Genomic DNA, 27385 nt, shown 5'->3' with positions numbered 1-27385 from the left:
TAAGTGGTCTGTAGCTACTACCTGTAGTTTCTAGCAGCTTCCTTCTTTACACCCTGTAATCTAGCTTTCACACTACAACCTCACTGTAATTATATTTCTTTGCCTGGTTAATTCTTACTTACTTCAACACTAAACTCGAGAATAATAATTTCCAAGAAGCCTTCTCTAAATTCCCTAGATGGACTCTTCATGAATATCTCTTTCTTATTAGTTTGTGTGTCTAGTTTCCACTTTACACTATATTTATTCCTTTAGAGCTGTAATCATGTCTTATTTATATTTGCAGTGCTTGATATAGATCATGATTAATCTCTTTAATTGAACTGGAAATCAGTATCTTTTCTTTTCCTAAAACTTTTGATCAGTGTGCCATTCAACATTTTTAATACTTCACTTGAAATTGTCTCCTCTCTTGCCTTCTACATCTTCCTGGTTTATTACCTCAGAATTCTTTCTTGAGAGCCTATTATTTGCAAATGTTTGCTTGGCACCATCAAATTACCATTAGGTATATTTATGTAGCTTTCAGTGAATATATATCTTTTAACAGTTTCTGTGCACCTAGGCATGGGAGATTCAGTGATTAATAAGGCAAAGTTTCTTTAGCTGAGAACTTCATTGACTTGAATGAAGTTACACTATGCCAAGTAATCTAGGCCTTGTCCAATAGGACATGAGTAATCTAGGCCTTGTCCTATAGGGCATTTGTTTTAAAGTTTTCATGTGAAGAAGTGATATGAACACATCTGTACTTGTTAAAAGGTAATTATTTGGCAGCCTTAAATGTAGACCTGAAGGGAAGGAAACAGGAGAGATACAGGGGACAGTTCTAACAGTCTTTTATAAAAGATGAGGAAAGACTTGATTACAACAATGGCAGTGGAAGGAGGATGGGAAAAATACCAAAGATATTTATCCAACCTTGTCCTTTCATCCATGTTTCAGTTGTGTGTTTTACTGCTGGACTCTCAAACACCTCTACTTATATATCAACTCAAACTAGAAATAATCCTAGAAACAAAACCTAATATTTATTGACCCCTTCGTTTGTGCCAGATACCATTCTAATTGCTTTTTATTAATTAACTCATTATTCCTCCGACATCTCTATAAGATAGGTACTATTATTATCCATATTTTCTGAAGAAGGAACCATTGCATTAAGTTTCAGTAACTGAGCAATTTCACACAGGAGCCATAGTTTTGTTTTTTTTTGTTTTTTTAAACCATAGTGCTATATTATCTGAAACCTGAATTGATTGTTTTTCTCCTGCCTTTCCTTCTAATGGCACTCATTTCTCTGCATCACCATTTCTGCCATCCTGTTTTCCAACCTGAAAATCTGGATTATTTTAAATGCTGGTGTCTCTACTTTCACTTTTTCCTTATTTTTCTTTCCTCTCTTTACTTCCATAGAAATGTCACTGTCATCATGTTACTGAGTTGCTTCATATCTTTAAGGCATAGACTATCACTCATTGAATCAAAACAAACGAACTAATCCAAAAATGGGAAGATCTAAACAAGCATTGCTCCAGGGAAGACATACAAATGGCCAATAGGCACATGAAAAAATGCTCAATATCTCTAATTATTAGAGAAATGCAAATCAAAACAACAATGAGGTATCACCTCACACCAGTCAGAATGGCCATCATTCAAAAGTACACAAACAGTAAGTGATGGGGAGGCTATGGAGAAGAGGGAACCCTCCTATACTGTTGGTAGGAAGGTAGTTTGGTGCAGCCATTATGGAAGACGGTATGGAGATTCCTCAAAAGATTAAAAATAGACTTACCATATATGATCCAGCAATCCCACTCCTGGGCATATATACAGAGGGAACCTTAATTCAAAAAGATACCATGCACCTCAATGTTCATAGCAGCACTATTTACAATAGCCAAGACATGGAAACAATCTATATGTTCATCAACAGATAACTGGATAAAGCTGTGGTATATTTATACAGTGGAATACTACTCAGCCATAACAAAGAATAAAATAATGCCATTTGCAGCAACATGGATGTACCTAGAGATCGTCATTCTAAGTGAAATAAACCAGAAAGATAAAGAAAAATACCATATCACTTATATGTGGAATCTAAAAAAAAAAGACAACAAGCTTATTTACAAAACAGAAACATATAGACATAGAAAACAAACTTATAGTTAGCAGGGGGGAAGAGGTAAATTGGGAGTTCGAGATTTGCAGATACTAACTACTCTATATAAAATAAACAAGTTTATACTGCATAGCACAGGGAACTATATTCAATATCTTGTAGTAACTTATGGTTAAAAAGAATATGAAAACAAATAGATGTATGTTCCTATATGACTTTATTGTGCTATACACTAGAAATTGACACATTGTAAACTGACCATACGTCAGTAAAAATACATTAAAAGAAAAAGAAAAAACAAATATCCTGATGTATTTCCCAGCATTCTCAATATAATTCCCAGAATTCCCAGCAACGGATCCTGTCTCATGTATACAGCTATTCCCCCTTATGACCAAGAAGGGAATAGTTTCCTATCTTCTATAGTTCCTTTGTAGTTCGTTGCTTCCTTTGCTCATTTTTCCATGTTCTTCTTCTGGTCTGAATTTTTATTTATTATTCCTTTCTATCACATTAACTTTTCTTCAAGATTTAGCTTAATCATGGATCTCAGAAAGGACTGAGACTTCTCTGGGGATCACCTTATCTAAGCTGCATCAGGGAGTTTGTGTGAGGGGGGATACATGGCAATGCCTCAGCTTAGGTGTGAATACTCAGGTTTCTCACAAACATATAAAGAATTTGTAATATTTTTACCAAGGCAATGAAATACACTACAGTTTATGATAACTTCTCCCACAGCCTGTTTGGTGTTTGTTTCCTTCTGAGATGCTTCTCTTTACTTTCCACTTCAGTGCACCTTCAGGGGTTTGAATGCACACAATGTTTGGTTTTACCCCATAGCTATATTTTTACCACTATATGTTATACTTGATTATATGCATTACCTTACAGTATTAAATAATCACTTCTCTCTTTTTCTTTTCTTTTCTTTTTTTTTTTTAACAATAGACTTGACAATAGAATCTTACATTCCATTTCACTCAACTACATCTAGGAAGCACCAAGTCTAAAGTTAGAAGCATAATAAATATGTGTGTAAACTTCAAATGGAGCAAAAATAAGCTCCCTATATTTATTACTGTGCAGGGATAAATCCAAAACATCTGATATTTCTAGCCTTTCCTATCACCTAATATACACATTTAAGCTGTGAACTTTCTCAAAGTCCTGCTTTAGCTTTACAAGTTTTGATATATAGGGCTTTTGTAGTTCAAATCTAAAGTTTTCCATCATTATTTTACATATTTGAAATGTGTATGTTCAGTTTGTAAAAGTATACAGTGTTGAATAATAAGTTTTTTAATTTCTAATTTTATTGCATTATGTTCAAAGAATATAATCCATATCATATATATTCTTGGCTTTTTTTTTTTTTTTGCTTCTTTGTGGTCTAGAGTGTGATCGGTTTTTTATGACTATTCTAAGAGTGTTTGAAAAAATGTATATTTTCTTTCTGTGGGTCCTGGGTCTTATAAGTGTCCATTCAGTCAAACTTGTTAATTGTGGTCAAATCTAATTTTTAGTTTGTTTAAATATATCAGTTTTTGAGAAGTCTCATTTTTTCCTGTGATGATGGATTTGTAATTTTGTCAGTTTTGCCATATATACTTTAAATATATACTGTTACATGCATTAAGGATCATTATAACTTGCTTGTAAATCATTCCTTTTATTATTAAGTAAGGACTCTCTTTGTACTGATGCTTTTTGCCTTAAATTTTACTTTTAGACAAAGCATCTAGTCTTATCTAGTTGAGTAATCACCAATAATTTCACAATGAAATAAACAATTATTTTATGGCTCCATTTTCAAAATGGTGTTTAAAATGAAGTTAACTTGATGGCAATATGTGATTGGCAACCATATATTAGAACCTGATCTTGAAAATGAATTATGTGGTCATCTTACAGTAGTCAAATTACTATTCAGATGAAGTGATACTAAAAATAAGTTGACATTTCCCATGTAATAGCACCACTGATTCATGTTCATCACCTACAGTGAATGCTAACGTGAAGACTGTATAATTTATTCCACTTTAGTGTCCTTTAAAACTGTCCAAGCCTATTTAGAAAATAGTGAAGTATCTGCTACATTGGCTTCTGTCTACTTGCCTTCCAGAACTTGATACGCTTGCTTGCCATAAAATAACACAGGCTAGTTTAGATTTAAGATATTTAGTAATTCTGTAAATGACATAACATTATCTTAGCCAGAATAAAAAATGTCATAATAGCATGGATTCAGTTCAGCCAATTTTTACTGACCGACCACGCACCAGGCACAAGCACTACACATATACAAAAGAAGAAAACAGGCCTGGCCCTTTAAGGATAAATATTTTCAGATCAAACAGAGAAAAATCTCAATGTAATATGGTTGGTACCACAAGAGAACTTATGCAAGAGATCTAGAAACCATAAATTCTTATTCATTGTTTGCTAATGAAGGTAAATATTGCTATAATTTACACATCTAAGGTGGCGGCCAATTGTTTTAACTATAATATAGGAAAAATTGAAAAGAAGGACTTAAAGGAAAAGAAATGAATTCAAAATGCAGGGTCAGTAAGATTATTAAACAAGTTAGGAGGTGTAGAGTTTTCTAATTGTTGTTAATAAATAAATTGTTGTTTACTAACACTTGTTAGTAAATAAATGTTCTTGCTGAATGTCTTACACATTCTAAATTGAACTGATGCTTCTCCCCTTCGCCTCTTGTGCTCTTCCCTCCAAACCTGATGCACATCCAGTGCTACCTGTCTCACTGCATCCAAGCAATGCTTATGCCAGAAATCTGGGTCATCCATGACATGTCCTCTTCCTTACCCTTGTTTGGTTGGCCTTCATCAATCCTGGCAGTTTTGAACTTTGAAACATATTTTGAATCCATTCATATTTCTTCTCTACTGTTGCCCAACCACCTCAACTTATTCCTATGATAATTCAGAAGGAATCTTCTCTTGCCCCCTTTATTTCCTTTTCCTAAAGGGAGTTATCAGAGTTGTCTATTTAGAACAATAGATCTCATGATCATGTGCTGCTTTCTCAAAACCCTTTGTTGATCTGTCCTATGGGAAAGTTAAAATCACATCTCATGCTACACACTGGAATCACTGATTGCACCACTCTGACCTTTCTTAATATTTCTTACTCTCTGTCACTCTCCTGCCCACCCTAGGGTCTTTACTTTTTAATTCCTTTGGTTTATAATAATTTAATTCTGTTGCCTACTTGTTAATTCTTTTTTTTTGCCCCTGTATCACCAACACTTTCTTCAGCTCTTAGCTTAAATTTTACTTCTAGGAAACGGTCTGTAATCCTCTAAAGTATATCTTCTCTTTTCTTTTTCTAGCATTTATTACACTGGTAAATAAATATTTATGTAACTGTTTCCCCCTTATCAGCTCCTGAGAACAAGAATAAAGTCTACTTGGTATAGTATCAGATACGTTGTAGGCCAAATATTTGTTGGATAAAAAATACACTAATGAGTGAAAATTATGAGGTCAAAAATAGATTTAAAAATATATATAAACACCTAAAACAGCTCAATCATGTCATCACTTTAAAAACTTCAAATTTTTGCAATTGAATTCAAAGCTATTTTATGTGGAAAGGCCGTCATATTAAAATTTTTAATTCAAAAATTTACCTTTATTAACTGCTATTTACAAAACACTATACCATATGAATTTTGCCTTCTTCCCAAAAGCATATTAAGGATAAAGATTTCTTATCTTGAGAATATCCAAGAGAATGTGGTATAGTGTCTGAAGGCAGGTAGTTCCCTAAAAGGAATTCCGGGCGTTTTGAGGAGTGTTGGCATGCTCTAGAGCTCAGTACCTGTTTCTAATACAAGATTTGGTGTATCTGCTTTCTTAAAAAAAAAAAAAAAAAGTTACACTAACTTTTTGTTAAAACTACACTTAACCATTCTTCTCTGGTAACTAAATATCTTACATATGTCGTATCAGTGAATATACAGTGAATACTATAGTAGTTGAAGTTTAGAAAATACTGTAGTTAAAGTTTAGAAAAAATGGTAGATGAAGTTAGGCCAAATGTATCTTAAGCACTTTCCCATGAGATTTATTGTTTTAATTTAAAGCAAATCTTTAGCATTATTTTCTCTACCTTTGTTTCTCTGTTCTAACAGGAGTACCAGGTATTTGCTGAATTTCTCATCTTTTAGCCTAATTGTATTTTTATAGGTACTATTTTTAGGATCTTTGTTAAGGCATTTTTAAGATTATCTCGCCATCAAAACATTACACAGATATAAATGCACCCTTTACAGATACCCCTTAATCTTTGTGTTTATATGTGCTAACATACAACAATGTTTTGTTTTGCTTTGCCTGTGGCAGCAATTAAGCTGAGTTATACCCTATATTAATAAAAAAGACTTAGAAAAGTGGTTTAGTGACTTAGCCCCTGTTTCTAGTTTGGAGACAATATAAACAAGTATTTTCACTTATTATCTTATTACTATTTTCATTTTGTGACTTTTATAATCCATCTGTTATACCACTTTTAAGAAAACAGTTACTAACATCTTTTAAATAATGTTTCTGCTGCAGTTACGTTCAAGCTCTTTTTTTATTCATAATAACAACTAATGGGGATATGAGAGAGATTAAATAAAATAAATGTTGAAGGTATAAAAATTAATCTTTGTATGGCAGTCCTAAAATATTGTGATGTAGTGAAATATCCAAATTTTCTTTTAAACCTATTGAAATTTCTGCTTAAGCATATTTGAATTTTTCTAGATAAAATTTAAGAGCTTTAAAAAATTTGTTACATTAGATGCATATTGCTTCAGGTCCATGTTAATAATGCTGTTAATTACGGACTAAATTTCTTTCTACAAAAGCTGTAAATTTCAAAAGAAAAAAGATATTTCGGGGAAGATATGCCTTTTTGCATAAACTTTTTCACTGACTCATAAGGGATGTGAATTTTGAAAAGATGAGTATATAATGGTTATCCTTTTCCTGGAAAAATGAAATACACAAACAAAAATTACAATGATTCATGCTATTCACACAGAGCTGTTCTTCCATGACTGTAATTTGTTCTGTGACAAAGATTTTAAAAAAGAACTTAAATAGGAGTTCTGTGGTCATGCAATCAGAACAAGCATGTCTTGGATTCTAAGACAAGGCCATTCTAGGATGACAGAGTAAGCAATTGAAAGAGGTCCTACAGCAGACCGTTGAGAGGAAGTCAAGATGGCTAAGTAGACAGATCTGCCTTAGAGATCTTAGAGACTGCATACCTCTTCTGCTTACATTCCATTAGTAAGAGCTTAGTTCTTGGTGAGAGCAAGGGAGACTGAGCAATATAATGTGACTGGGCTGCCGTGTGCCTGGCTACAGTGTATCACGATGGAAAAAGAGAAAAACAGATGTTTGTGGTCTACTTGCAGTCTTTTACAGCTGCTACAGAGGACCTTTGTCAAGTATGTGAAAGTAGTGCATACATGAATAAAACTATAAATCTCAATGAAGTTGTATTCTGGGAAAAATATAAATGGACAGAATCGAAGCAAATAGACGTAGAAAATATAAAAAGGATAATGACCATAATTATTTCCCAAATTGCCTTTGTATTAAAGCAGCTTTACTGCTGCATAATTTTTAACTTTTAAAAAGTAGATAAACACCGCATTATATAAACTTCTTCAGAGCATTGAATGAGTTTGCCATCCAATTCATTTTAAGAAGGTAGAATATCCCTAATGCTTGAAAATATAACCTAGTTTGATTATATAACCCAGTAAGAAACTTTCTAAACCTGTTATATAGAATATAGATAATATAGAGATCTTCAATAAAATATTAGCTAATAGAAATCATTAGCCTGTTAAAAGGATCATCCATGATGATCAAGCATGGCTTAATCTCAGAAATACAATGATGTAAGTTTAAGAAAACTATCAATATCTGATTATTTATATCATATTTCCCCAAAGAAAAACCAAATAATACCAATCAAATATGAAGAGGAAAATGTCTTTTTTTAAAATTCCTGATCTTTGAAAATTGTTTTTAAAATACTAGACATATAAAGATTTCTTAGTGTGATAAAGAACGTCTTCAACCAACAGCCAAAATATTTAACTATGCTCTGCATTAAGATCGTGAAGACAGGAAACTACTTCAGTGCCCCCCCCATTCAGTTTTGATTTCTGTGGTTTCAGTTACTTGCAGTCAACCAAGGTCCAAAAAAGTTACATGCAAAATCCCAAAAATAATTCATAAATTTTAAAATTAAAATGCGCACCATTCTGAGTAGCCCGATGGAGGCTCACCACGTCCTGCTGCTTCCCCCCCCCCCCCCCCGGGGTATGAATCATCCTTTTGTCGAGCACTTTCCACCCATTAGTCACTTAGCATCTCCTGGGTTATCAGATCCACTGTCATGGTATCACAGTGCTTGTATTCAAATCACCCTTATTTTACTTAATAATGGTGCACACAAAAGTAGTGATGCAGGTGATTCAGATATGCCAGAGAAGCTGTAAAAGGTTTACTTTAAATAAAAGGTGGAAGTTCTCAACTTAAAGAAAAAAAAAATCGTAAGCTGAGGCTGCTAACATCTATGGTAAGAGCAAATCTTCTATCCATGAAATTGTGAGGAAGGGAAAAGAAATCTGTGCTAGTTTTCACATCTCAAGCTGCAAAAGTCAAGACCACAGTGTGTGGTAAGCATTTAGTTAAGATGGAAAAGGCATCAAATGGGTGGAAGACATGAACGGAAAACGTGTTCTGACTGACAGCAGTGAGTTTGGGCCAGAAAGCAATGAGCCTGTATGAAGACTTCAGCAAGGGTCTCCTGAAACTAGTGACACCAAGCTCTGTAGTAGTTCTTCATATAATTAAATCGTTTTCTCTCCTTTTGTAATTCAGTCACAACCCTCCCCCACAGAATAATACATACTTTATGAGCTAGAGCTGACAACTTTCTGTGCATCCTCAAGTCATGAGATAAAGTTGTCTCATGAGTTGGAAGTAAACTTGAAACAAGTCGTAGAAATTCCACCAAAGAAAAGCAAGAAATGTGGTACCTCTCCCTTCTACATAAAGCTCTAATCCCCCAAACTGGATTCTTATTTAACTTAAAGTTTCAAAGCATGTATTATTTATATTACATATACATTATAAATGAGCAAGTTAGGCAGTTTGAGAAATACACTCTTTTATAAACGCTTCGAGTACCACAGAGTGTACTTCTGTAGAACTTATCATCAGACTAGTATTTGCTACTGATCAACATGCTGTCCCAAATGGTACTCTAAACTAATTCCTCACAATAGGATAAAGGGGGGAATTATCCCTTAACAATAGACCCTGGAAGAATAGATGGACAATTTAGCTCAAAAATGTGGTCCACAAAGTGAAGTATGGGCTGAAATGCTCTGGACTAGGGCACTGTACTGGGTAAACAAACTGGATAATTACTAGTTTTCTGTTCACTTCACTTTGTGTCCTTAGGCCAAGGCCAAAAATTGCTGTCACACCAAAAACTAAATCATCAGGCTCTATACTAGAAATCAACTAGTGACAAAACTCTATTTTCAAGACACCTCAAGGTGGGTATAGCACAGTGGTAGAGTGCATGCTGAGTATGCACAAGGTCCTCGGTTCAATTCCCAGTACCTCCATTTAAAAAAAATTTTTTTTTTAATTCAGGACATCTCTATTGTTATGGCCAAAGTGTAATTATTAAGAAAAACCTGTACAAAATTCTTGTGCCACTATGAAGGAATAGGTGCAAACTATAAAAATGTGGGACACCTTTAAAATGTAGGAAGGCAATCTCAACAACAGAGTAAGAGGCATATTTAAATCAGTTAGTCACCATAACCTGGCCTATTCGGTAATTCATTCATTCCTGACTATTCTATTTAAAATTATAATTTCTACCTCCTTTACTGGGAACTCTCTATTCCCTGTTTTTTTTTTTTTTTTTCTCTCCATTAACACTTACCATTGTTTCCCCTACCCCCCCTCCCCAGCTAGGATGTTAACTTCAAAAGGGCAAGTGTTTTTTTTCCTACTGTATTAGTTGCCGTATTGGAGAGCTTATAAGAGTCCTTGGAAAGATAAATTTTGATTGAGTTTATTAAATAATTTTGAAGTCATAAACTGAAATTTCAGAAGGTATTTCAAAGATTTAACTTAATCTTAAATCTTCTTAAGCTTAAATCTTCAGCTATATCATTTATTTTTGTTTCACTTTTAAATAACAGCTTAAAAAAGCCCTTAGGAAACATATACAATGAAGAACTTTGAAGGAAAAAAAAACCTAGCATATTATATACCTTTAAACAATGTAGTCCCCCCAAAAAGAGAAAAAATAAAGGAGCCAGGGATGACTCAACATCTTTACTTGTTGAATTTTAGTTTAGATGCAAAGGAACATTTTTCCCCTGTAATAAGCAAAAGCCTCTTTTATACACTTGCTGAGCAACTACAACTGAGGGAGAAATAGCATCTTTGAACCACACTAAGAAGTTGCAGCAATTCACTGAATTCTGTTTTGTTTTTGTAAACCTGCTCAACATTATGGTATATGTTTATATAAAAGCATAGGTGAGCTTGGTTTGCAAACTCGTCTCTTTTTTACGTCTTTTTATTACACAAACAGTGACGTCGTATGTCTAGCTTTTAGTATGAAGAGCAACTACCCCGTTATAGTCATTGTCAAAGGATGTAGATCAAATCTTCTTAGATCTGACTATAATCATGTATATTTAAACTAAAAGAGGATGAATGTTTGGTGGGAAGTTTTTCTCTAACATTGTGTATTAAAATTTTAAGCAAGTTTAGTTAATATGAAAAAATGCAGTTTTGCCCTTCATTTTTGAAAACATTGAGTGTTGATATATAATGTGAAATAAAACAATATCTGACAGATGGTAGGTATTCAATTAATGTGCACTGAATAAAACTGCATGTTCTTGCTTAAAGTAGAGAAATAGATTGATGGTTCATCTTACTGTCTAAGAAATACTATTTCTCCTTTTAGACTTACATGCTTAATCAGAAGTTTAGAATTTTGGCATTCATAAGTAACTAACATTTTAGATAACCATATTTAAATCTACATTTCCTCAGGAAATACTAAAAATCATTGGCCTTCATTAATAACTTCCACCACTATAGAATAAACATATTTTAGTATTTTTATCAATTTATATACCAGGAAATGTATGCTACAAATATAGAGATATTACATCTTCTAATGAAATATTAATACATGAATGAACAAACTGAAATATAGTTTAAGACAATACAACAGATACACTAGATCTGGGATTTGTTTTTGAGTTCTTTTCATGGCAGCACTATTGGATTCACACTGATCTGTCTTCAGCATATTTCTGGTCCCTTCTTGACTATTCTTAGTATTTGTAATGTGTCTAACAAGATTGAGGGATGAAAGCCATGGTTGTAGAACAGTTGTATGTATTCCTGCTCTACGTAAGAATTAAATCTAAAGCCTTGATTTGATTACAAAGAGTCTAACCCAAAGTTTTTCATATTCCTATTTCATGACACAGTAGGATTCCATGAAATAATCTGCAAGTGAAGTAGTCTTTGAATTTTTTAACCTGAGTTTTCCATAATCTGTTTATATGAGACTAATCTCTCCAAATCTAATTCTTTTCTTTTATTCAGTCTCCTAATTACTTTTTCAACCTTACTACCCTATTTTTGCTATCAGTTATATTTTGGGTACCAATTATAGTATATCAGAAAGTGCATAATTTGAGTGTTGCCACCTATAAACAGAAAATTAGGTACACTTATTTATGACACAGAAAAGCATAACCTAAAAAAAAAAGGTTCTTTTTTCCAACTCCTACAACCACCATTTTCAAACTTATTCCTTCCATATTTACCTATTTGTTGTTGATGTTGCCGTTTCAGACACCTGTACCATAAAATAAAGCATTTACTTAAACTTTTATCATTTTGTTATATTATTATTTGCCTTTTATATGTCATTCCATAGATATACCATCTTGTTAAAGTTCTGTGACTTTAAAAAGTTTAAAGAATTCTGTTTAAACCAGATAACTTAGTCATATACTAAACTAACTGCTGTATCTCAGTTGACCTCTGGAGTGGGGAAAATTACCAGTATTTGTTGCCAAGAATGAAAAGCTTCCCTTCCTACCGTCTTTTATCATTAGTCTTTGGTTTTGTGCCTTCTCTGTAATGATATAGGTTTGTTTCTCCTTTATTCTTTGCAGAGTGCTGCAGCAGCTCCCAGTCCAGTGCTAGGAAACATTCCCCCAGGAGATGGCATGCCAGTAGGTCCTGTACCACCAGGGTTCTTTCAGGTACTCAGAGAAACTCTGACTAGGAATGTTAAGGCATAGGAACTCCTGTTCCGTTTTATTTAAAGATATGAAGGAGAACGAGGCTATTTTAATCCTTAAGGTAAACGTAATGCTGTGCAGCCAACTCTTGGTTATTCAGAGACCTGTTGTCTAGTTTACAGACTAGCCTATCCTTCCAATGTTGTGTTTGTTGTCAATTTTTTATTCATTTATTTATTTTGCCATTTCATTGTCCAAGTAAGGAAAAAAGTTGAAATGCAAATTAGCCCATTAAATTAACTGTGCTAAAAATTTGGTGGGAGAAGAGGCTAAGGATAAGGTTCTGGAATGACATACGGATTTTAACTATCTAAACTATCCATATCTCCACAGACTAAAGATAATCAAGATTTGGCTGTACTTTAAAAATATGGCTAAATCATAACCTATTCATTTATCAAAATTATAGCCTGTAACAAAGTATTTTGAGAATCATCTTTGTGGCTTTTAAACTGGAATTTTTATCAATACCATTATGTAACATTTAAAAATCAGATTCTAAAATACATGTTAGTATTTTAAATTTGCAACAAGCCTATTTATTTTAGTAAAAGCTGATAATGATTTTAGAATTTTAATAAATCAATTTTTAATTTTACAGCATCTACATTTAAATCTGACAGTTTTCTAACCCAAACCAACATAGATTTTAGATTTTTTAACTACATAAGTAATTTTATAACACCTTTTGAGAAAGAATTTAGGAGTTAAGAACTATAGTTGGAAGGCATTACAGGAATTAAAGTAATATGCTATATTTTTAATGAATTACATTAGGTATTTATAAACTAATTTGTCATTTTAGTGTTTTGTATTTTCAAAGTCCTTGATAATCATTTGTCAGTTAATGAGTATCAGCATTACAGGGTAGATCAATGTATTTATACATGTGAAAATGGAAAAAAATTATAAGTAATTTTCCACAGTATAGCAATTGAATAAAAAGGTCATAATTAGAACCTAGTATCAACTCTGAAATGTTAAGTCCTTTAGCTCTGAAATGTTAGTCCTTACTTAATTGTCTGGCTATTCCATATTAATATTCAAGTAGTCTAGAATATTTCAGAGTCTTTTAGAGCTCACATGCCGCCTTGAGGGTCCTTTCTTACAATCTAGGAACATACTCTAACTCTTGATTATTAATTAAGCAATCACTATTTAAGATCACAATAATAATAATAGTAGCTAACACTCAATGACTGCTTACTCTATGCCATGCTTTGTTCTAAATGTTTTACATGTATAAACTCTTAGTCCCCATAATAACCTAGATGTGAAGTATGAATTATTGTCATTCCATTGCACAGATGGAAAAAAATAGGGCTTGATAAGCAGTTTGCACTAAGTCAGAAAGTTACAGGACTGAGATTCAAAGCAAGATTTCTGAACTTCTGCCTTGAATTTACCTTTTAAAGTTCATAGTTGATCATTATTCATAAAGTACTTGTAGCTACATTTTATGATTTTTATTCATGCTCTGATTTCCTGCCACGGATAGATCAGCATTAGGGAGTAAATCAGAAGAGTTTATCTGCTTATGAGAGTTAGTAGAAGCTCTCTAAGTGGCACTTTTAAAAAGAGGGGGTGGGGTGGGAAGGAAGCCAAATTCCTCCTAGGATTAAGCAAAGATGTATAAACCCATACATTTTGTAGAATGAACCCACTCTCCCATTACCTGCTTTCTGCCTGAGTCTTGGTTAGAGGAGTTGAAACGGAATTAACTTTTGCTTTAATCATTCCAATTAGATAAATATTTGAGCACTACTAGGTGCCAGGCACTTTAGCAGGCATCTAAAAATGAGTGTGTAGATTATGTTCCATCCTCAAGCTTAGTATCTAGCCAGTGAGGTATGATTAAAAATAAATAGCTGTAATACAGCAAGGTATTATAACAGAGGTGTAGAGTTCTGTGCTGACCTCAAAGGGAGAACTATTAAAGTCGGCCTGAGTTGGAACTAAGAGTGGCTTGGGAAAAGTTCTCCAAGAAAACAAGCAGAGGAGTGATAGTCCAGAAAGTGAGAACAGTATATGCCAAAGCATGGAAGCATCAGAAGACCGGTGCAGAAGTGTCTGGAGTAATACTTACGGACAGCAGAGGGAGGGCAGGCAGGAATTCCTGGAAGTGAAGTTGGAAGATACGCTCTAGCAAACTGAAAAGGGCCTTAGATGCCATGTTAACAACTTATGTCTCTATTCATTAGGCTTGTAGGAGCTGTCAGAGATCTTCAAGAAGGGCAGTGTCCTGAATTCAAACTACAGAGTAGATTTAGTCTTTGTTAGGCACCTATCATAAAGTTGTATACACAATCCCTGCCCTCAAAAAACTTACATTGTGGTGAATGAGAGAACAGGCAATTAGAATAAAGGAAGAAAATGACTATATTAAAAGAGTAGTCTGTGTTTTTAGAGAAAATCAGAAGGCCTACACACCCACCCTTGGAAGGGTCATTGTCAAACCAATATTGGCAGAACAGTAGATAAAAATCTAAATTGGCCCCTATTTGAGTTTGGCAAAGGAAGCAGGGAGAGATGGAAAGAATATTCCAGGAAGAGGGGAAAAAATTTACAAAGGCCCAGAGGAGAAAGGAGAGAGAGACCAAATTTTTTTTTTTAAAAAAAGAGCTTAATTAGCTAAAGGGAGAATGGCTGCTGATGCAGTTCCAGAGGAACCTTGTAGATCCTTGTAGGTTAAGGATTTGAACTTGATCTTAGGGCAGTAATAAGCTACTGAAGGATTTTAAGCAGGAGAGAGGCATGTTCATACTTGTGTTTTCAGAAAAAAATCACCCCAGTTATAGTGTGTAGCCAGGATTGCGAAGGGATGGGTTTGAAGGCAGGGAGACTTTATTTAGGAGGCTGATGCAGTAATCCAGGTGAGATTTGATGATGGCCTGAACTAAAGTAGTAGCAGTGCGTATGGAGAGATGAACGGGTTCGAGAGGCAATTAAATGTGGGAGGTATGAGTGAAAGAACTCAAGAGTAATTTCCTGGCTTCTAGCTCTGACCTGGCAGGTGGAGGTTTCATTTTCTGAGATAGGGACCACAAAATGAGGAATAGGTTGGAGATGGAACCAATGAGAAGATTCCTGTGGGACCTCCATTTAGAGATACCCCTTAGGCTAATGAACACACGGGTTTGAAGCCTAAGACCTTCATGTAGGCTAGAGATGAAAATCACAGAATCATCATCATATTAAGGACCTGAATCCACAGGGTAGACTAATTGTCCATGGAGAAAGTACATTGTGAGAGGTAAAGGGGGTGTACATCTGAACTCCAAACACACTAACGCTTCAAAGAAAGACAAAGGCATCAGAACCCATTAACGAGAGCGGCACAGGCGGTCAGTTGGTATTTCAGTAGCTTGAGAGACTTTGTGGATTTATTCAAGGGCAGTGGCGGCAGGACTGGAAAGGAAGAAGCAAAGCATAGTTCTGTTTGATAGGCCTTAGTTCATTAACCAGATTAGGGGTAGAAGAAAAAGAATTGGAGGGATCAAGGATGATTCTGAAGTTCCTACTTTAGGCCCCTGGAAAATTTTAATGTCTTTATCTGAGTTAGGAAAGATAGGAGATAGAAAAAGTTTTAGGTATGTTTGAGCTTAGACATGTCATTCCTCTTTATCCAGGGAGACCATTCAGCTCATGCTTTAAATAGTCTTTTCCCCTATTCAGTAGGTGTAAATATGGCCGGTTTCCCTAGAAATGCCTCTCTGAAACATTGAAAAGCTCAAGCTATCAAACTGAAAAAAGAAATAGGATGGTATTATCTTTGGTACCTATAATGGTGGGATCAGAGTACCCAGGTGTTTCCTAAGTATCTGCTTTGGTTTCCTATGGTGATTGGGCCATCTTTCAGCATGATTCTGGCCCCAATGCCTGTTGTTAATGAAGAGTAGCTGCCTTTTGTGAGTAGAAATAGCAGCAAAACCATCATAATCCAAGTCCAAACACTAGTTTCTAATCCAATTCTGTAGAGATACTGAGGTCCAAGAATTATCCACAATATGAAAATAGTTTTGAATACCCATTCTTAGTGAGGAAATGCAAAGCTTATTTGGGAACAGCTAGAATGGGATGAGCAAGAAAGGATTTAGCCTATTAGAATTTAATAAATCAAAGTAAAAAAAGGAGAATTTGTAATTAGCACCTAAAACTTCACCGGCTTCAACAGTTTTGAGCTCTTCTTATTTGTGATCATACCATAAAAAGTACATTGGAAACACTCTCCTCAGTAGACATGCGTACTCCTTTTATTCCTGTTTCCATTGCAGAACCCCTGTCTTTTTCACTCTAAGTATAGATTTCAATCCATTACCAAGTGGAATTATTACAAACTCTAAATTTGTGAATTCATAACAACTGCATTTGAATAATGGCAACTAACTGAAACTCTAAAATAAATAGTTATAATTAACACCCCATACATTTAATAAGTCAATCCTGGATAACAGTCTTTAGATTAGCGTCTATTTGTGACAGATACCAACATTGTTCAAACTGAAACTTGGACACTGTTATTGAAACGAGAGTGCCTCTGTTGTTGAGTAGGAGACCAATTAAGTAAAATTAAGAACAGTTGGACATGCAAAAGGAGGTGTCAATTTAGTAAATAAAGCCATTTAAAGACACATTTATTTACTTGGAGTCTTTTATCAAATGTGTTATTTGTATGTAAAGCCCTGTAAATTCTTAAAATGACCAACTGTGGAACTGATGAATGACATTAGAGCAGCTTTCTCAAATGGAGAAGTCTTGCTACTGGGGTCAGAGGAAAGACAGGGAAGTAACCATTGATCTAACTAGAGTTTGGCAGTTTTAGTAGAAGAGAATACAGTATTGTGGGGGTGGTGTGGGTACACAGAGCCCTCAGAACTCAGTCTATACTCTGACTCTCCTGTCCCTGTCCAGCGTCTTACTCAAAGTTTCATTGTATGCTAAGAAATGTGAATTACGTATGAAAAGCATCAATCTGCTATATATTCATTCTCACAGCATTCTTACCAAAAGTCAGAGAAAGTTTGATTCCTGCAGTTTTATTGACTAGGCAGCAGTATTCCTTGAACCAATTAGATTTTCTTCACACTTACGTATAATAGTCAAAATAGTTTACTAAAGTGCATAAAACAAAGTTCTTATTCATTTATGTTTTTAAAAAATTAGACTTAACTATTACCTTGAGAAGTTTTATTTTATAGATTCAAGTAAGTAACAAGAAAGCTTCTCTTGTGGACTTATTGTAACTTATACTACATCACAACAATGGGCATTCATTTCAACGAAAAAAAAAATTGAAGGGAATGAAAACTTTTTTTCCTCCTTTCTGTTCTTTACCAAAGAAAACTTTTAAGAAGAAAACTATCTTGTTTTTATCACTTTAACTAAATACATCAGTAACTTTTACATAAAAATACAGTGTAAGCCTTTAACAGGTGCTAATGTAGATATCTTTGAGTGTATTAACTAATGTAGGACATACCTGTAAATACCCAATTTTGATTCTGTGTAGCCTTTTGTTCATTTTTACTCTGTATTATATTTTGTTTTGATTTTTGCTTTGATACATTTGCTGTATTCTTAGTCACTGGATCTTTAGTTTACTGAGAACTGTTGAAAACTAATAATATATTGATGTCAGGTTGTAAATTTCAGGCTTTGACATGAGTAAGATTATAAATACTTGTTGAAGATAAGGTATACCAATTTAGTTTCAGAGTAAGGTGGCTATCCATGTTTTAAAATCTGACTTGATCGAAATCTGATATGGTAGAAAATATGTTGTAGTGGGTTTGTAAGTCAATTCAGTTTACAGGCGGAATGTTAGCAATGGTAAAGCGCCTTCGCCATCTAGTGGTGGTTTGTAGATGTCTCTTCTTGTTCGGGTGTGTTTTTCAGAGGTTCTATTTTTAGCAAGACTGCACTCCAGCAGGCTGACCTAATGCTTTGACATAGTAATAACGCAGTAAGAAGAACAAAAAAATACAAAGAAATCGCCCCTTTTCTCCATGATGTTGTTAATAACTAGAAAAAGTTCAATACAAATGACATTCATAAAGCACCAAAGACAAAAACAAAGCTCGGGGTAATACATGTTCTTGATAGTCTAAAAGAAGAATGAAAAATAAGGAAAATGATTATTTAATCTAACACTTGAAACTGAACAGGAAAAACTAGGAATGTTGTTCTAAGCCCTGGTTAAATGTTTCTGGAGGTAGATATTTATTTAACTTATTTCTGGACGTAAGTCCTGCCTATTGAAGATACTTCATAACTGAGCATCTTCATCAGCTCTGCTCTTCCTATTCAGACTTTCAGAATATAACCATTTTATTATCAGTAGCGCCTGTTTTACCCTATGATTTATACATACAGTGAGTCTGCATGCTGTCTCAGTTCCCTTCTGTTGTTAATCTTTATGTTGTCTTTTCTACCAGTGGTTTGCCTTTCCTCCTCTCCCTCCTGATCATGGCTGTCTCAGGACTTAGTCTTAGGAAATACTGTAAACCAGGACAGACTCCTTTCCTCTCTCCCCAGGAGTTGTAGATACCATTTTTGATCTTAGATTACAAACCAAAAGATCAGTAAGTATGATTTCTTAGTTTGAATAAGTAGAATACTGAATATCTCAAGTAGAACTGACTTACTGAACTATAACATCTAACATTATCAATATGTATATTTTAAAAATTCACACTTTAAAAATAGTATTTCTTACAATTAAAACACCCAGATTTGGAGAGTAGAGGTGGGGAAGGTGGCTTATGAATCATAATTCAAGAAAAAAAAAATTAAGTTTAATTTTCTTAAAAATGTATTTTGAATTTTTAAGGAACAGAGATTCTAAATATCGAGAACAGAATGAGTCTTTCTCTAGTACAAAGATAAAAGCAGCCTAAAAAATTAAAGGTGCCTGACAGCTGCCAGCTTTGATAATGCTTTCCTGCAGTTGTGATAATAGTTTTTCTGGCCTCAACTATTAGAACAAATTAAAACTTCTCAGCTTGAGTAACTAAGTAGGCTTTTTTAAAAATTGTAGTTTCTAATAACTAAAGTCCCTACAGCAGTGACTAGATGGACAGAGTGCAAAGAAGGGAATGTTAAGGGTTCAGAGTCTTTACTTGGGTTTTGCACTTAGAATGGAATGAAATTTTTTCCCATTAGAAACCTTACTTTTTCTGTTTATTTATCAAAATGAGTATTTATGAAAAAATTAACTTGGGCAGCCTAAACCAATATCTTGTTATTGAAAATTCTTCCCAGAATGCTTCCATTTTTATTATAGGTCCTTGGGAAACAAAAAATCTATAGTAAATTGCAAATATCCAAAGGCAATTTATAATACAATTTTAGTTTTTTATTTAAATGTTGGTTACAGAAACAAAAATGATCACCATTCTTTGGGGAATTAGATAAGGAATGGATTATTAAATATAAATCAAATATTAAATATATTGTAAATTCCCTATATGGGTAGAATAGATTTGTCTTAAGTATACATTAGGATACCTTCAACTTTTAAAAAAAATAGCTTATCACTAGATAGTGTTCTGGAATAATTTCTCTTATTTCAGAGGTCAATGAACTCTTCCTGTAAAAAGCCAGATAGTAAATATTTCAGAATTTGAAGGCTTTGAAGTCCCACTAAACTCTTATTGTGTATAAATCAGCCATAGACACTATGTAGACAAATGGCACAGTTCTTCTTATTTACAAAAATAAGCGATGGGCCACATGTAGCCCAGAAGCCGTAATTTGCCTACTCCTTTTCCGTATGAATCGGTCACCACTAGATAGCCTCCAAGAAATCCAAAGGGTAAGGACTAAGACCAATGTTTCTCCAAGTGTTTTCTGTGTACTACCTGACAAGAGAGTCCTGGGAGTCACTCCACTCCTAGTACATCAGAATTCGTGGGGTTGGGACCATGGGGCTGGAAATCTTTTGTGTTTTTGTTGTTTGTTAATTTACAAGCTAATATCTGAGAACCACTGGTTATGATTGCTGATGACATTCAGCAACAGATATTTATTGCCCTGTCCCTGACCACTCATGCTAGAGTTACCACAGTAAGCAAGCTAAGTAGAAATCCTTGTCCCCATAGGACTGTTTTTAACAGGGTTGTTCTGGCTATGTCGAGATTAGTCTATTGGAGGAGAGGGTGGAAACAGGGAGATCATTTTGGATGTCATTGCAAAATTTTGACAAGAGATTATCATGGCCTGGACAAAGCTGGTAACTGGTGAGAAGTGGCTGGTTTCTAGATATATTTTGAAGTTAGAACCAATGGATTTTGGTGATGGTTTGGATATGTGTTATGAGAGAAAAAGACAAATCAAGGGTGACTGCAAGGCTTTGGGCCTTTTGAGCTGGAAGAATGGAGCTGACATTTATCTGTGAATGTAGGTAAAACTTAAAGAGGCTATCTGAGGTGAATATCAGAAGTTTAATTTTGAGCTTGTTAAGATTAAGATGCCTATTAGATATTCAGCAGATGTCAAGTAAGGAGCAAGGTATCAGAGCTGGAGTTTCATGGTTGGGGCTTAGGCTAGAGTTATTTGGGAGTTATTAGCATATGGATAATATTTAAAGCTGTGAGCCTGATGACATCACCAAGAGAATGAGTAGAGAGAGAGAGACAAGAAGCTCTGCAGATCCCAGGGCTGTGATGTTGAAAAGTCAAGAATATGAGGAGGAACCAACAAGAAGAATGGGAAGGAGCAGCACAGGAGACAGGAAGAAAACCAGGCAGTGTGGTACCCTGGAAGCAAAGGAAGAAAATGTTTCAAGGAAGCCAGGAATGATCAGCTGTGTCAGATGCTGCTCAGAGTTCAAATTATTTGAGGACTGACAACTGACCATTGGATTTCAGGAGGTGGTAATTGGTGGCCTTGACAAGATCAGTTTCAGTGGAGTGATGGGGGTGACAGCCTCATAAAAGTGGATTCAGGATAAACTGGGAAGAGAAATTGGAAGCAACGAGTATGTCCAATTCTTTCAAAGAGTTTTGTTCTAAAGGGAAAGTGAGAGATGAGGCAGTAGCTGGAGGGAGAAGTGGGGGGGAGATCAAAGAAATGCTGCTGGGAAGGAAGTGTTGGCTAGTATAAACTGTTCATCCCTGCCAAGGGACAGAGAAAACAGCTCTGCTGGTAACTGGGAACAGAGTGTAGGCTTTTGCCAGGTACCATCTATTATACCCAGCAGTCAGGTATAATCTTGACTGTAAGATATACTACCAGAAAATGGAGTAATCAGATATTCTTTATACACAGTAGGTTGCTTATCAAGAAAGGGTAAAATAGAATTACTTACTTAGAATGCCTGCAAATGTGACTACTGCCTATTTTCTGTCATTTTTATACTCTGTAAATGATCTGACATTACAAATACTTTTGACATCAGTAATAATTTTTCCACTCAAATTTGTCTTACCAGTTTTATTCTGTACATTTATTCTGTATCTAAGACACGTGATTCAAAAATGCATATTTTAAATTGGAGATGGAGAGAAACAACTTCACTTTGTGCAATTTGAATTCTCTCATCTTGCTTATTTTTATACTTTTTAGCATTAGTCAAATTAGTAAGCTCTATTTTCAAAACAGACTGTTCTCTGTTCAGTAGAAAAGATTATTCTTTCTAGTTCAGACGTGAGTTGAGTAATTTTAAACAGACTTCATGTTTGCAGGTAAGTGAACCAAGTGACAGTGAAGCATGTCATTTTATTTCTAAAGAAAGTAAAAATATATATAATCTGTCACCTGTATCAGAGACCAAGCCCATAGGCAGGTTTCTTTAACCAGTGTTACCGATGCCTGTGAATCTGAAAAGACTACAGCTTAATCAGTAGAACCCTCCTTAGCATATCAGGATATCAGAAGGGTAAGGACAAAGCAGCCTTATTTTTTTTGCCTGTGGTACATTTAGGTAAATTAAAGTGCTTGTCTCCCACTCTCTCATCTGGAAGAAATTTACATGGAAGTTTGAATAGAAAATAGGGAAAGGGGGAAGAGGGGACTGCTTTTACCATTCTTCAATGAAAAATTAGGAGTAGTTTTTTAAAAAATTACTGTTTTTGCTTCTCTTTTGATTTAGTCATCCTGACACTATCCTGAATTATAAATCTCACAGATTTATTTTCATACCCATAGTGTTACTTTTTAATGCTCTAGGAATGTGGGTTGATCTGTCCTTGTGACTTCAGTCAGTGGTGGGAGGCAGCAAGGAGCCAGATTCAGCTTATGTAGGACTCCAGCTGCTTGTCTCAGACACACACACACACACACAAAAGTTAAACAAATTATTAAAGTTTTTTTAATAGAATGTTATTCAAACTTCTGCAGTTTATTAGACCAGAAGGCAGCATAGTCCCCGTTCACAATTCACAAGTCCACAGCCACAGACCTGTAGCTGATACATGGTAACGAAGACTTGAGAAACAATCTCATGTTCTTGAAAAGGCTCATAATGTAAGTGAGCAGTTTTGATGCTTAGACTAAATCCCTATCAAAAGAATAGCCTGCTTATAACTCTGTGCTGAATTGGATTAGGCTTGCCAAAATAACATCTAGGCAACTGGATCTGTTCATACTTCACAGTTATTTTATATGCGTTATTTTAATTAAGTGTTGTTGATGATAGAATATCTAAGATGTATGGAAGATAAACTACCTATTTATGCTTAGCAGCAGAATATGCCAGCACAAGTATGTCATTTTGTGAGCTAAATTAGTTTAATACTAGTTGGAATTAAAATGTGTTAATCAAGAGTGTCTTATCCACTGGGGTGTCAGTAATGTCTGATGGAGATTTTCATGAAAAACAGAAAAGAAACTGAACAAATTGAGATATATGAATTGTAAAGTAACTTTGACGAAATTCATTTAATGTATAATTTATGCTTCATTACTCTTCTACAGAAAACTCATGAAGCATCTCATAGAATTATAAAAGTAAAAACATGTGAACGGTTTTACTCTATGAACAATGGCTGAAATGAAATGTATAAGCCACAAACTCATACTTTTTTCAAAATAGTATTCTCAATATTATTTATTATTGATAGCATATGACGTCACTTAACATAATCAAGAGAAAAAGATTTACTTCTAAGTGAATTTTTCAATAGCAAAATAAAGAACAGAAATCTATATTGGAAAATCATATAAAGAGAACTGAACTAACTAAAAAAAATAGACACAGAATGAATAAAAAAATAATGTTTAGTTTTTAAAAGAATGTTTGTTTATGCTTTGGGGAAAATCTCATAGTGAACTTATTTTTATTACCTTTTCAGGACTGTAAATAAGTCATTATAACCTTCCATATTTATCATTTTAAAAATATTTGGGGAATTTTCTCCCTTGAAACTTTGTAGAATAATTTTTATATCACAGAACTGTATATTATTACCTGTGTCTACTTAGTACATGAAAAATATCAGAAGATTAAATCTGTCAAAAGCCATATTTTCACAGAACCAAGTAAGCTAGATATTTGATCTTTATATAATTAATATAATTACTGAAGAAACCCATATTTTTCCTGGCTATGTATCACTTTATACCTTGTGTTTTTGCCTAAATGTTGATGGAAGCAAATCACTTTTTACCAAATTTCTTACAAATTTTTAGACTAGAGATAGCTATGTACTAAAGACAATATAATGTTAAGAAAGAAGAATGTTCTAAGTGAAGTAAGCCAGAAAGAGAAAGAAAAATAACAGATATCACTCATATGTGGAATCTAGAAAAGAAAAAAAGGGGGACACTAATGAACTCATCTACAAAACAGAAGCAGATTCGCAGACACAGTAAACAGTCTCATGGTTACCAGGGGAAAGAGGGTAGGAAGGGATAAATTTGGGAGTCTGAGATTTGCAAATGTTAACAACTATATATAAAAATAGGTAAAAAATTTCTTCTGTATAGCACAGGGAACTATATTCAATATCTTGTAATAACCTTTAATGAAAAGGTATGTGAAAACAAATATATATATGTATATGCATGACTGGGACATTATGCTGTACACCAGAAACTGACACATTGTAACTGACTATACTTCAGTTTTTTTTAAAAAAAGGAGAATGTTTAATACTCACACCCAAATGCTGAGCCTCTTCTTAATGGAAAGAAAACATGTAAGCTAAAACGTGTTTTTGAGACCCGAGGATTACAGCTCTGTGAATGTATTTCAGTCTAGAAACACTAGGGTCTCATTTGTACACCCGGTACAACATGAGACAGACAGCTGAGGTGCCCTGTATGGAGCTGGCAGTTCTCATGGCTGGCCTCTGCTTCACAAAAGATCAGTGAGTTACCACACTTTTTTTTTTTTTTTTTTTGCCAAATTGTACATAAATTAACCTGACATGCTTCTCACCAAAGAATGGTTACTGAATACTGCTTCTCTGTAAAACTGCCTAAGAATCATTATTTTCAACCTTGACATCTCAGAAATAGTAAGAGAAACCTGAAAGCAATAGCGGACAGTGAAAGATCTTATTCATCTAAATCGTAAATTCTTTTATATGTTGTTGAAATGGATATTGTCATTATAACTCAGTATCGTCCTGGGATCGCCAACACTTTGTTCCTTACCTACTCTTACTAAGTCCTTTAAAAAGATATAATTCATCTTATATAAGCAAGCTGAATTTTCACCTCTATACATATAAGCATTTTCTCACTGGACAACCGGATATACTAGGCCAATACTGCACCTTACTCTTTGCAATATCAGTAAACACTACCTGTTTTTAACAGGACACATAAATTGGCCAGGTGAGATTTTATATAACGAAACCAAACTTTACTACATCTTTTCTGATTTTTAGAGTCTTTCGTTAGTGTTGTGCATTCACTCAGATCCAGCTATGGAACCAACCAAATAGTTACTGAATGCCACTCTGTACACTCTTAGAATGTGCTAACTGCTCCCTTGCCTTCCCCCTGAACCTCATTATAAGTTACCACATTCTAAGGAACAGTTTGATTATAATAATGCTCTTCTAATGATACTACATCCATGTACCACCATTCCTCACCCATCTTGTATTCCCTTTAAGCACCTGACTTAAAAACAAGTAAATGGACTAAAGATGACATATATTATCAAAACTCTACCAAAAGTATTGGAGAAGAGAGAGAGAGCTTACTACATTTATTTTATTTCAGCTGTCGAATTCCTTTTAGTCCTGGGGCATCAAGAGCACATGCTAATTAGTGCTTTATATGCAGATTAACTTGCTTACCTGAAATACCACTGCCTTTTCAGCTTTTCAGGGTTGAGTGGTAGCAGGGGTAAAGAATTTTGCATTAAGTGAATGGTTGCAGAGTTGCTGGGGGGCATAGGAGGAAATGCCAAGGCAGGCAACTTGTTTCTGGTCAGTTGGTCATAAAAATGAAGTATGTGTACCTGCCTTTATTCTATAAATATATTACTGTAGTAGGATGTTATAGGTAAGAAACTAAAATGTAAGAAAACTAAAATGACAGTTAAGAAATTTGGTCTTTGTTTTTCTTTTACATAAAATAAGGAGGTTGACCTAGTTAACTCTTAAAAACTTCTTGCTGTAAAATGTGTCAAAAAGGCATATTCAGATAAAATTCTGTCAGTCAGATTTTATTATAACTGTACAATGCAGAACTTGTAAAACCAGTTGGATAGTTTTGCGAAGTCATTTTTTTAAGCATGTTCATTTTTTAGATTGTTTTCTAAGTTCATATTTTCTTAAACTTGATAATTGTGTATTTCTTTGTAACTTAAAGATATTTTTTCAAAATTATAAGCAAATTTCACATGAATAATTTTGTCCTGAAAAAAGTTCAGTTACTTTAAATTAGGTAAATCTTATATAATTGTGTATTGTAGAACATACCTCAGACTTCTAAATTTTCAGAAGCATAAACCGTCCTAAATGTTACATTTGTTCATTTTAAAGAAGTTAGTATCATTCTTCTTTTCACCATTGACGTGTTCTAAGTCATGCTCATAAAATAAAATGTACTATATAGAAAATGCTTACGTTATAAAATTGGCATTTTAAAGAAGCTTTTATTTTTTAATGATTTTAAATTTTCTTTATTATCAATTTGTTCTTAAAGATCAGGATTTAAAGAGTTTCTAAAGCCATGTTGAAATATTTTTAAAAAGATATAAGGTGATTTATACACTGCTAAAGCAATTTTTAGGATTCTTAGAAATACCAGTTTTATCTTATGGATGGATTACCTTGACATTAAGATAGCTACTTGCTCCTATATGGTCTTGTGTTCTTCCTTCTGAAGTGGGTTTCCTTCCTATCAAGGCACATGTTACACTGCAGTGTGCTGAATTCTCTGTGATAATAATGTAAACAAGTGCCCAGGTAGTGGAGGGAAGGAGCCTGTAGAGATTCCTTAAAGAGGAAGTAACATTTAAACTGTCCCTTGGAGGATTAGTAGAAATTTCCTTGGCAGAGAAAGGGGAGTTCAGAATAATCTCAAGAAATATACTGGTATTGATAAATTATATTTATGTTTTCTAGCAACTAGTTAAAATGTTAGAAAATATTAACAAAGTTAACATTTGAGCAGTGTGTCATTTATGATGTACACTTTAATCACATATATATAAAGTTAGGGCTTAAAATAGTTCTTATCACCTGTAATTACAGGATAAGTTATTTATAAAACAGTTCCATTGGTCAGTGGGGAGCGGGTCTGGGATCTTCAGAGAAGGAAAGATGGGGAAGAACTGGTCCCTTCTAATTCTTAGGGAATTGAGATAAAGCACTAAGGGTTTATGAAGATCAAAGAACAGGGAGACTGCTACTTTCCACTAGCAGAAATGGCAAAGAATAAAGGAAAATACCTCT

The 27385-nt window shown here is 34.2% G+C and overlaps 1 protein-coding gene and 1 long non-coding RNA gene across 9 annotated transcripts in view; one reads left to right on the top strand and one right to left on the bottom strand.

Annotated features, from left to right (window-relative positions):
* The window catches only part of LOC116151933 (uncharacterized), a 241062-nt gene that overhangs the window by 126790 nt on the left and 86887 nt on the right, over positions 1-27385 (bottom strand). The gene's annotated exons all lie outside the window — the stretch shown is intronic.
* SSBP2 (single stranded DNA binding protein 2) overlaps positions 1-27385 on the top strand; it is a 248251-nt gene that overhangs the window by 159099 nt on the left and 61767 nt on the right. For 2 of the 4 annotated variants that reach the window (XM_010975058.3, XM_010975059.3), the window contains exon 5: positions 12402-12491. The exons of the other annotated variants lie outside the window; for them this stretch is intronic. In XM_010975058.3, the coding sequence (XP_010973360.2) occupies positions 12402-12491 (90 nt within the window). The remainder of the gene's footprint in view (positions 1-12401; positions 12492-27385) is intronic. 4 annotated transcript variants of the gene reach the window in all.

This window comes from Camelus dromedarius, chromosome 3 (genome assembly GCF_036321535.1).
Source record: "Camelus dromedarius isolate mCamDro1 chromosome 3, mCamDro1.pat, whole genome shotgun sequence".
In the NCBI taxonomy this organism is placed as follows: Eukaryota; Metazoa; Chordata; class Mammalia; order Artiodactyla; family Camelidae; genus Camelus; species Camelus dromedarius.
Note: the sequence above shows the minus strand (reverse complement) of the source record. Positions and strands in the feature narration are given on the sequence as shown.